Genomic DNA, 12,197 nt, shown 5'->3' with positions numbered 1-12,197 from the left:
ATTGGCAGCAGGCAGGGAGAAACCGCCAGGGATCCTCTTGTCTGACTAGTCTCCTGTGCAGCTTGGTCCCTGGTGGCTTTTATACTAAGTTTTCTCTGAAATGCTGCATCATTTCAGAATCAAACATACATGGCTGAAATCATGCAGCCACTGTTGGATACATGAGGCCCGTAGTTTGGGCAGCATGAATTAGTTGTCAGGTTCCTTTAATGTCCCAAATAGGCAACGTGAAGAATGTGCTGAAGTACTTTTGCCAAAAATGTTAAGTTATCTTACCGGCGGCGTTATGCTGATGGTAGGTGATTAGTTCTGGAATTGAAGAATAGAGATGTTTTTCTGCCAAGTAATACTGGTTTGAAGGCGTTTCACATACAACATAATGACGGATAATTCCTTCCCTACATAGCACAAGTGAATAAAAAGTATTATTTAATAAAAGAGATAAATCTAAATCAAATCAGTATTGGTTGTGACTGTTATTTGCCTTCATCAATTCTTCTACGTACTTGTCACAAAGTTTTTGAAGGAACTCTGCAGGGAGGATGTTCCAAACATCTTGGAGAATCAACCACAGATCTTTTGTGGATGTAGTTTGTGCAAATCGTTCTGTCTTTTCATGTGATCCTAGACAGATTGGATGACTGAAAATCAGAGCTCTGTGAGGCCGGATCATCATTTTCAGGACTCCTTGTTCTTTATGCTGAGGATAATCATTAGGCTATGTGCGCATGTTGAGTATTTGCTTGCAGAAATTTCTGCACGGTTTCTGCATCTCTTGGCAGCTAAAATGCGGCAGCAAAAGCTCGCGTTTTGCCGCAATTTTCTAGTGCGCTTTTGCGTGCGTTTTTGTACAGCAATAAAGGTTTTTTCAAGCTAAATAAAGATATATAAAAAAGTTGTGATGTAATTTCTTGGTTCAACAGCACCTTTTTCATTCTGATGCAGTAGCATCAGAGTAATGGGATTAGGGCTGTCACTGACACCTAGCCCTAGGCTTAGTAATGAAAAGGTGTCAGCTGGACATCCTCATTACTAAGCTGGTAAGTAAACACAAACACATACACACACATTGTCACTAGCCTATGTAGGAGCCTTAACAGAATGAACCTACATAGGCTGTAACCAAACAGCAATTGATAATTTAACCCTTTAATGACCAGATCTATTTTTGGTTTTGCATTTTCATTTTTTGCTTCCCTTGTTCCCAGAGCCATAACTTTTTTATTTTTGGTCAAAATGCGGGACGAGTTGTACTTTTGAACAACACCATTGGTTTTTACATATCATGCACTGGAAAACAGAAAAAAAAAACAAGTGCGGTGAAATTGCAAAAAAAAGTGCAATTCCACAGTTGTTTTGGGGTTTCATTTTTACCATGTTCACTAAATGCTAAAACTATCCAGCCATTATGATTCTCCAGGTCATTATGAGTTCATAGAACCCAAACATGTCTAGGTTCTTTTTTATTTAAGTGGTGTAAAAAAATTGCGCCATTTCCTGATACCCGTAGCGTCCCCATTTTCGTGATCTCGGGTTGGGTGAGGGCTTATTTTTTTGCGTGCTGAGCTGACATTTTTAAATTTTACCGTTTTGGTGCAGATACGATCTTTTGATTGCCCATTATGGCATTTTAATGCAATGTTGCAGCGACCAAAAAAAACGTAATTCTGGCATTTTTACTTTTTTTCTCATTACGCTGTTTAGCAATTCTTTTTTTTATATATTATATATATTAGTTATATATATATATTATTTATTGATAGATTGGGCGATTATGAACGCGGCGATACCAAATATGTGTATGTTTGTTTTTTTATTGTTTTATTTTGACTGTGGCGAAAGGGGGGTGATTTGAACTTTTATTTATTTTTTTTTTTTTTAAACATTTTTTTTAACTTTTGACATGCTTTAATAGTCTCCATGGGAGACTAGAAGCTGCCATAATCTGATCGGCTCTGCTGCATACAGGCGATGATCAGATCCACCCACGGCTGTTAGAGGCACGTGTCAGCTATTCAAAACAGCTGACATGTGCCAGAAAAGATGTGGGCTCTGGCACTGACATCTACTATTACACCTGATGTCGAAAAGGGTTAAAGAAATAAAAAATAAAAAAAAATTGTGTGGGCTCCAGCGTAATTTTCATAACCAGCAGAGGGAAAGCCGAGCAGCTGAGGGCTATATGTTAATATTCTGTGAAGGAGCCAACAGCCATAAAGGTTTCCATACTATTAGTATCAGCTCACAGCTGTTTGCTTAGCCTTTACTGGCTAGTTTACAGGGAGACCCCCCAAAAAAATTGACATAATGTCTCCCTATAACATCTAACCAGCAAAGGCTTGGCAGACAGCTGTGGGCTGATATTAATAGCCTAGCAAGGGGCCATGGATATTGGCCCTCTCTCCGACTTAAAACCTCAGCTCTCAGCCGCCCCAGAAATCTATAAGATGCGCTAAATCTGTAACTTAGCCTCGCTCTTCCCACTTGGCCTGTAGTCGTGGCAAGTGTGATGGTTGGGGGGGTTTGATGTCACCTTTGTATTGTCAGGTGACTTCAAGTCCCGGGGTTAGTAATTGAGAGGCATCTATTAGACCCCCACATTATTAACCCCATAGTGATATTATAAAAAACACACACCCAGAATAAAGTCATTTATTTGAAATAATGACACAGACTCCCTTATTGAATCTAAATTAAACCATACTCGCCGAACGCCTAATCTGCCGAAACCAACATCTCTTGCAACAAAAATAAAACAATAAACAACAATATTCCTCACCTGTCCACAGAGAAAGTAATTCATAATGCCCCACGACGATCCTGATGACTTTACTCTCAAAGACAGTCAGTTATACACTGACAGGAGCATCATCGCTACTGCAGTGTTTCACTGAGCTGCCATGAGAGATTTCACTGGAGTTCATCAGCTGATCAGCTCCAGTGATCTCCCTTGCAGCACAACTGCTGCGTGGGAAAGTTCTCACGCAGCAGTGCCATAAGTCAGAGCACTGCAGCTGATCAGCTGATGAACTCCGGTGACCTCTCTCACAGCAGCTCAGTGATACACTACGGCAGCAATTGCCTCCTGTCAGTGTATTGTCGGTGGCCGGTACAGCAGTCAAATGTCATGATGTGACTGCTCTACATGTGAGATTGCCGTGAGACATTCGGGATTACGTGAATTACGGTGGACATGTGAGTTTATGGTGGTTTGTTTTTACTAGGAGATGAGGGCATCGGGATTTGGTCTTAGGTAAGTGTCATTTTTTTATTATTTTTATTTGAATATGTATGTAATTAATTATTTTGCATGTTTTTTGTTTTAAGTGTGAGCCAAGGCGTCGGCTGACAAGAGACTATGTCTCCTTCAGCGGCACCTGCTGTCGCTCTTATCAGCCCACGCCTGCTGACCTGCGGTAAGCTTTTTACCGTGGGTCACTGCTGTGGGTCACGCTGACATCTGACAGTCTTACCGGCAGTAGTGGTACTGCCGATAAGAACCACCGCGCCGGTGTTTCCTATGCTGTCACACAGATGACAGTGTGGGAAATATCATAGAAACCCGCAAAAATGCAAACAAAAACGCAGCAAATCCGCAAACATTTTTATGCCTGCGTTTTTGCAGCAGATTTGTCTGACTCAATTGAAGTCAATGGGTGAAAAACGCTGCAGAAATGCACAAAGAATTGACATGCTGCAGAAAAAAACGCACTGAAAATACTTAAGGAAATTTACTGATCATGTAAACAACACTTCAGGATTGTCATTGAATTAGTTTGCATAAGGATTCCTGTTATGATCAGGCAATTCAGCACCACAATGGACATAGAAGTCAGAGCACATACAGTGACCTGACAATAACCCAAAAACATAGAACGAGCTCAGAGACGTGGGAACTCTGCTGACCGCAATCCCTAATCCTCTCCAACCACAATAGAAGCAGCCGTGGATTGCGCCTAACGCTCCCTATGCAACTCGGCACAGCCTGAGAAACTAGCTAGCCTGAAGATAGAAAATAAGCCTACCTTGCCTCAGAGAAATACCCCAAAGGAAAAGGCAGCCCCCCACATATAATGACTGTGAGATAAGATGAAAAGACAAACGTAGAGATGAAATAGATTTAGCAAAGTGAGGCCCGACTTTCTGAACAGAGCGAGGATAGGAAAGGTAACTTTGCGGTCAACACAAAACCCTACAAATAACCACGCAAAGGGGGCAAAAAGACCCTCCGTACCGACTAACGGCACGGAGGTACACCCTCTGCGTCCCAGAGCTTCCAGCAAGCAAGAAAAACAAAACAAGCAAGCTGGACAGAAAAAAACAGCAAACAAAAATAACAAAAGCGGAACTTAGTTATGCAGAGCAGCAGGCCACAGGAACGATCCAGGAGGAAGCAAGTCCTATACTAGAACATTGACTAGAGGCCAGGATGAAAGCACTAGGTGGAGTTAAATAGAGCAGCACCTAACGACTTCACCACATCACCTGCGGAAGGAAACTCAGAAGCCGCAGTACCACTCTCCTCCACCAACGGAAGCTCATAGAGAGAATCAGCCGAAGTACCACTTGTGACCACAGGAGGGAGCTCTGCCACAGAATTCACAACAGTACCCCCCCTTGAGGAGGGGTCACCGAACCCTCACCAGAGCCCCCAGGACGACCAGGATGAGCCATATGAAAGGCACGAACAAGATCGGGAGCATGGACATCAGAGGCAAAGACCCAGGAATTATCTTCCTGAGCATAACCCTTCCACTTAACCAGATACTGGAGTTTCCGTCTTGAAACACGAGAATCCAAAATCTTCTCCACAATATACTCCAACTCCCCCTCGACCAAAACCGGGGCAGGAGGATCAACAGATGGAACCATAGGTGCCACGTATCTCCGCAACAATGACCTATGGAATACGTTATGGATGGAGAAAGAATCAGGAAGGGTCAAACGAAAAGACACAGGATTAAGAACCTCAGAAATCCTATACGGACCAATGAAACGAGGTTTAAACTTAGGAGAGGAAACCTTCATAGGAATATGATGAGAAGACAACCAAACCAAATCCCCAACACGAAGTCGGGGACCCACACAGCGTCTGCGATTAGCGAAACGTTGAGCCTTCTCCTGGGACAAGGTCAAATTGTCCACTACATGAGTCCAAATCTGCTGCAACCTGTCCACCACAATATCCACACCAGGACAGTCCGAAGACTCAACCTGCCCTGAAGAGAAACGAGGATGGAACCCAGAGTTGCAGAAAAACGGCGAAACCAAGGTAGCCGAGCTGGCCCGATTATTAAGAGCGAACTCAGCCAAAGGCAAAAAGGACACCCAGTCATCCTGATCAGCAGAAACAAAGCATCTCAGATATGTTTCCAAGGTCTGATTGGTTCGTTCGGTCTGGCCATTAGTCTGAGGATGGAAAGCCGAGGAAAAAGACAAGTCAATGCCCATCCTTGCACAAAAGGCTCGCCAAAACCTCGAAACAAACTGGGAACCTCTGTCAGAAACGATATTCTCTGGAATGCCATGTAAACGAACCACATGCTGGAAGAACAATGGCACCAAATCAGAGGAGGAAGGTAATTTAGACAAGGGTACCAAATGGACCATCTTAGAGAAGCGATCACAAACCACCCAAATGACTGACATTTTTTGAGAGACGGGAAGATCTGAAATAAAATCCATAGAGATATGTGTCCAAGGCCTCTTCGGGACCGGCAAGGGCAAAAGCAACCCACTGGCACGAGAACAGCAGAGCTTAGCCCGAGCACAAATCCCACAGGACTGCACAAAAGAACGCACATCCCGCGACAGAGATGGCCACCAAAAGGATCTAGCCACTAACTCTCTGGTACCAAAGATTCCAGGATGACCAGCCAACACCGAACAATGAACCTCAGAGATAACTTTATTCGTCCACCTATCAGGGTTTTTCCGCTGGGCAACGATCAGGTTTATTAGCCTGAAAATTTTGCAGCACCCGCCGCAAATCAGGGGAGATGGCAGACACAATCACTCCATCTTTGAGAATACCCGCCGGCTCAGATAAACCCGGAGAGTCGGGCATAAAACTCCTAGACAGGGCATCCGCCTTCAAATTTTTAGAGCCCGGAAGGTACGAAACCACAAAGTCAAAACGGGAGAAAAACAGCGACCAACGAGCCTGTCTAGGATTCAACCGCTTGGCAGACTCGAGATAAGTCAAGTTCTTATGATCAGTCAAGACCACCACGCGATGCTTAGCTCCTTCAAGCCAATGACGCCACTCATCGAATGCCCACTTCATGGCCAGCAACTCTCGATTGCCAACATCATAATTTTGCTCAGCAGGCGAAAACTTCCTGGAAAAGAAGGCGCATGGTTTCATCACCGAGCAACCAGAACTTCTCTGTGACAAAACAGCCCCTGCTCCAATCTCAGAAGCATGAACCTCGACCTGGAATGGAAGCGAAACATCTGGTTGACACAACACAGGGGCAGAAGTAAAACGACGCTTCAACTCCCGAAAAGCTTCCACAGCAGCAGAAGACCAATTGACCACATCAGCACCCTTCTTGGTCAAATCGGTCAATGGTTTAGCAATACTAGAAAAATTGCAGATGAAGCGACAATAAAAATTAGCAAAGCCCAGGAACTTTTGCAGACTTTTCAGAGATGTCGGCTGAGTCCAATCATAGATGGCTTGGACCTTAACAGGGTCCATCTCGATAGTAGAAGGGGAAAAAATGAACCCCAAAAATGAAACCTTCTGAACACCAAAGAGACACTTTGATCCCTTCACAAACAAAGAATTAGCACGCAGGACCTGAAACACCGTTCTGACCTGCTTCACATGCGACTCCCAATCATCCGAGAAGACCAAAATATCCTCCAAGTATACAATCAGGAATTTATCCAGGTACTCTCGGAAGATGTCATGCATAAAGGACTGAAACACTGATGGAGCATTGGCAAGTCCGAATGGCATTACTAGGTACTCAAAATGGACCTCGGGCGTATTAAATGCAGTTTTCCATTCATCGCCTTGCTTAATACGCACTAGATTATACGCACCACGAAGATCTATCTTGGTGAACCAACTAGCCCCCTTAATCCGAGCAAACAAATCAGATAACAGCGGCAAGGGGTACTGAAATTTAACCGTGATCTTATTTAGAAGGCGGTAATCTATACAAGGTCTCAGCGAACCATCCTTCTTGGCAACAAAAAAGAACCCCGCTCCTAATGGCGACGATGACGGGCGAATATGCCCCTTCTCCAAGGACTCCTTCACGTAACTCCGCATAGCGGCGTGCTCAGGCACAGATAAATTAAACAGTCGACCTTTTGGGAATTTACTACCAGGAATCAAATCGATAGCACAATCACAATCCCTATGCGGAGGTAGGGTATCGGACTTGGGCTCATCAAATACATCCCGGTAATCAGACAAGAACTCTGGGACCTCAGAAGGGGTGGATGACGAAATAGACAGAAATGGGACATCACCATGTACCCCCTGACAACCCCAGCTGGACACAGACATGGATTTCCAATCTAATACTGGATTATGGACTTGTAGCCATGGCAACCCCAACACGACCACATCATGCAGATTATGCAACACAAGAAAGCGAATAACCTCCTGATGTGCAGGAGCCATGCACATGGTCAGCTGGGTCCAGTACTGAGGCTTATTCTTGGCCAAAGGCGTAGCATCAATTCCTCTCAATGGAATAGGACACTGCAAGGGCTCCAAGAAAAACCCACAACGCCTAGCATACTCCAAGTCCATCAAATTCAGGACAGCGCCTGAATCCACAAATGCCATGACAGAATAAGATGACAAAGAGCAGATCAAGGTTACGGACAAAAGAAATTTTGACTGTACCGTACCAATGGTGGCAGAGCTAGCGAACCGCTTAGTGCGCTTAGGAAAATCAGAGATAGCATGAGTGGAATCACCACAGTAGAAACACAGCCCATTCTGACGTCTGTGTTCTTGTCGTTCAACTCTGGTCAAAGTCCTATCGCACTGCATAAGCTCAGGTTTATGCTCAGATAATACCGCCAAATGGCGCACAGATTTACGCTCACGCAAGCTTCGACCGATCTGAATGGCCAAAGACATAGACTCATTCAGACCAGCAGGCATAGGAAATCCCACCATGACATCCTTAAGGGCTTCAGAGGGACCCTTTCTGAAAATAGCTGCAAGCGCACCTTCATTCCATTGAGTGAGTACGGACCACTTTCTAAATTTCTGACAATATACCTCTATCTCATCCTGACCCTGACACAGAGCCAGCAAATTTTTCTCTGCCTGATCCACTGAATTAGGTTCATCGTACAGCAATCCGAGCGCCAGGAAAAACGCATCAATATTACTTAATGCAGGATCTCCTGGCGCAAGAGAAAATGCCCAGTCCTGAGGGTCGCCACGTAAAAAAGAAATAACGATCCTAACTTGTTGAACTGGGACACCAGAGGAGCGAGGTTTCAAAGCCAGAAATAGTTTACAATTATTTTTGAAACTCAGAAATTTAGTTCTATCTCCAAAAAACAAATCAGGAATAGGAATTCTTGGTTCTAACATAGAATTCTGAACCACAAAGTCTTGAATATTTTGTACTCTTGCCGTGAGCTGATCCACACATGAAGACAGACCTTTAATGTCCATCGCTACACCTGTGTCCTGAACCACCCAAATGTCTAGGGGAAAAAAAAGGCAAAACACAGTGCAGAGAAAAAAAAATGGTCTCAGAACTTCTTTTTTCCCTCTATTGAGAATCATTAGTACTTTTGGCCTCCAGTACTGTTATGATCAGGCAATTCAGCACCACAATGGACATAGAAGTCAGAGCACATACAGTGACCTGACAATAACCCAAAAACATAGAACGAGCTCTGAGACGTGGGAACTCTGCTGACCGCAATCCCTAATCCTCTCCAACCACACTAGAAGCAGCCGTGGATTGCGCCTAACGCTCCCTATGCAACTCGGCACAGCCTGAGAAACTAGCTAGCCTGAAGATAGAAAATAAGCCTACCTTGCCTCAGAGAAATACCCCAAAGGAAAAGGCAGTCCCCCACATATAATGACTGTGAGATAAGATGAAAAGACAAACGTAGAGATGAAATAGATTTAGCAAAGTGAGGCCCGACTTTCTGAACAGAGCGAGGATAGGAAAGGTAACTTTGCGGTCAACACAAAACCCTACAAATAACCACGCAAAGGGGGCAAAAAGACCCTCCGTACCAACTAACGGCACGGAGGTACACCCTCTGCGTCCCAGAGCTTCCAGCAAGCAAGAAAAACAAAACAAGCAAGCTGGACAGAAAAAAACAGCAAACAAAAATAACAAAAGCGGAACTTAGCTATGCAGAGCAGCAGGCCACAGGAACGATCCAGGAGGAAGCAAGTCCTATACTAGAACATTGACTGGAGGCCAGGATGAAAGCACTAGGTGGAGTTAAATAGAGCAGCACCTAACGACTTCACCACATCACCTGCGGAAGGAAACTCAGAAGCCGCAGTACCACTCTCCTCCACCAACGGAAGCTCATAGAGAGAATCAGCCAAAGTACCACTTGTGACCACAGGAGGGAGCTCTGCCACAGAATTCACAACAGATTCCACTGCGTTTCTTGCCCATTTATGCGCAGAAAAACACAGCAAAAACGCACTGTGTGCACATAGCCTTAAGGTATGTTCCCACGGTCAGTAAATGCTGCGGGTTGGATGCTGCTCACATCCGTGGCGTCCAACCCGCAGCGGGGAGATGTTACAGCATAGTGGATGGAATTTCTAGAAATCCCATGTCCACTATGCATGCACCGACGCCTACAGATCACCCGTGGAGACAGACATGCGGCGCGTCCTTCCAGACCGCGGCATGTCTATTTATCTTGCGGAGATGCACAGTCTCCACAAGATAAATCTCACCCATACAATGTATTTTACACGATGATTCTGCAAGGTTCAGTGAACACATGCGGAATCACCTGCGTTCAATAGCCGGCAGCGCTTTGGACGCAGCGGACATATACATTGCCCAATGCCCTACCATTACTGACCGTGGGAACATAGCTTGAGTGACATTGGCTGGATGTTTGGGGTTGTTGTCCGGCTGCAGAATACATTTGGTGCCAGTCTAAAGCCTCCCTGATGGTATTACATGATTGATAGGTATCTGCCTGTATTTCTCAGCATTGAGGGCACCAAGGAATGGAATGGGCAACATTAAGGACTATAGACGCAGTGGTTGGCCATGAAAACTTATTGTAGCAGATGAATTACACATCATGCTTACTTCTCAAGTGTACCCAGAAGTATTGACGCTGTTTTGAAGGCAAAGGTTGATCACACCATGTACTGATTTCAGATATATTTCTCTTTTGTACATTGACTTTGCATCAATGAAACAATTAGCATTTCTGTTTTTGATAGCATTCAAATATGTATAATTATACTGTAAATATAGAGAAAAAGAAGGTATATTACTCTTTATATACTATACTTACAAAATCAATGATTGAGGTTTTGCTGTGTTTTTCATTTCTCTTACTCACCCGGATGATTTTGCATATACGGATACTGTATATTTTCCAGCTTTGCTAGAATCTCTAACAATAAATCCACCCTCTTTGTCCTGTAAAACATTTGTTTTACATCTTATTGGAAAAAGATCAATGTAAAAATCTCATTTTGAGCAGTTTTTACAACTTTTGTTTTCCTTTTTGAGGAAGCGCTCCCTTCAAGGTTTGTGTCCTCTTAATATATTCCAGTCACCATATTATACAGCACTGTCACTTATAATTTTTCATTTTGCCTTTCTACCCAGATAATTCTTCTCTTTTCCATTAGGTCTATGACATCACATGATTACTAGCTGAATCCTGCTAAGCTCTGTGTAGAAAAAGGAGGTCAATTTTCCCAGGGTGAGTCATAAGTCACTGCAATACCCCTGGCAGGATGGAGGAGGGAGCAGCTGAGTCAGGAGATGAAGAGGGGAATGATAAATGCAAGGACAAGAGACTTCCTGTTTCTACATAGAGCAGAGAAAAGAGAAGAATTATCTGGGTAGAAAGGCAAAATGAGCAATTGTAAGTACACAGTGCTGTATATTAAGAGAATAAAAATTTTGACGGGAGTTCTTCTGTAAGTTTTAAGACTTATTTCCTTGCCCCTAGTACTATTCTTACCAGCCACTGCCTTCTTCTGTTCTCTGCGCCGCTCCGGTTGTCTTCTGCATGTTGTGACCTGCCCGAACTCTCCAGTATTTGCTGGGTGCCGGAAGTCACAACTCAAAGTAAGTTAGTGAAGGCCAGAATGAGACCTTGATAGACTTACACGGAGAGATTATGACCGTTACCTCTGACGTTCGGTCAGTCAGAAGTTGCAGTTACAAGATGGTGGAGCGGGACCGGAGCTGCGCCAGGAAGCGCTGAAGAAGGTGACTGGTAAGTATATTATTAGGGGCAGGGAGAGTAAATTAGAGGCACCACTCCAGCGCTTTAAGCTCAGTAATCAGTGTGGAAATTTAATAGTTCAGGACTATTTTCAATTTTGTACTGTATAATAACACAGAAAAAAACATCACCAAACCTTTAGAAACAAATATCATCGATATAAAGACTTGCTATTACCAACTATTTTCTAACGATGCTCATCACCTATTAATCAGGAGTAGTATTTGCAATAGATTGCAAGATTTATGGTTGATATTTATTACCTGTGCTCTCAGTAACTGCTCTGCTTGGCTTCTGGTCATATTTTTGGAATACCACCTGTAGAGTAAAAAGGAGACGCAGCTGTAGTGAAGCTAAACCACATGCATCTCCATGTATTATTCATCTGGGAATGTTCACAACAGTTAGAAAATGATAATTGTGTAAGATTTGCTGCAATTAGTCCAGAATGACCACAAGTCTATGCAACTTCTGAGAACAAATTAAATGATCAGTGCTGCCGCAAAACACTGCAAAACCCTTCAGCCTAGAAATACTTATCGCAGCCCCTGCATCTGCAGAATGCACCTGATTGAAAAAAATATGGACACCTTTAAGGGTATTGTTTACACTGGCATAAAACTTATAGCTGTTGGCGGTACATAGATGATGTTCTGCCATATGGCAATAGAAAGATAGTATTAATGATCCCACTGTCCCCATCCGTCTGCGTTGGCCAGTAAATTTGTACATAGTTATAATGGCCA

At 43.7% G+C, this 12,197-nt stretch overlaps 1 protein-coding gene across 1 annotated transcript in view; it reads right to left on the bottom strand.

The window, feature by feature from the left end:
• BTK (Bruton tyrosine kinase) overlaps positions 1-12,197 on the bottom strand; it is a 367,194-nt gene that overhangs the window by 38,603 nt on the left and 316,394 nt on the right. The window contains exons 10-12 of the mRNA XM_069748626.1: positions 11,715-11,769; positions 10,552-10,631; positions 277-398 (exon numbers count right to left, since the gene is read on the bottom strand). Coding sequence (XP_069604727.1) covers positions 277-398; positions 10,552-10,631; positions 11,715-11,769 — 257 coding nt within the window. The remainder of the gene's footprint in view (positions 1-276; positions 399-10,551; positions 10,632-11,714; positions 11,770-12,197) is intronic.

The sequence above is a fragment of the Ranitomeya imitator genome, chromosome 2 (genome assembly GCF_032444005.1).
Source record: "Ranitomeya imitator isolate aRanImi1 chromosome 2, aRanImi1.pri, whole genome shotgun sequence".
NCBI classification, from domain to species: Eukaryota; Metazoa; Chordata; class Amphibia; order Anura; family Dendrobatidae; genus Ranitomeya; species Ranitomeya imitator.
Note: the sequence above shows the minus strand (reverse complement) of the source record. Positions and strands in the feature narration are given on the sequence as shown.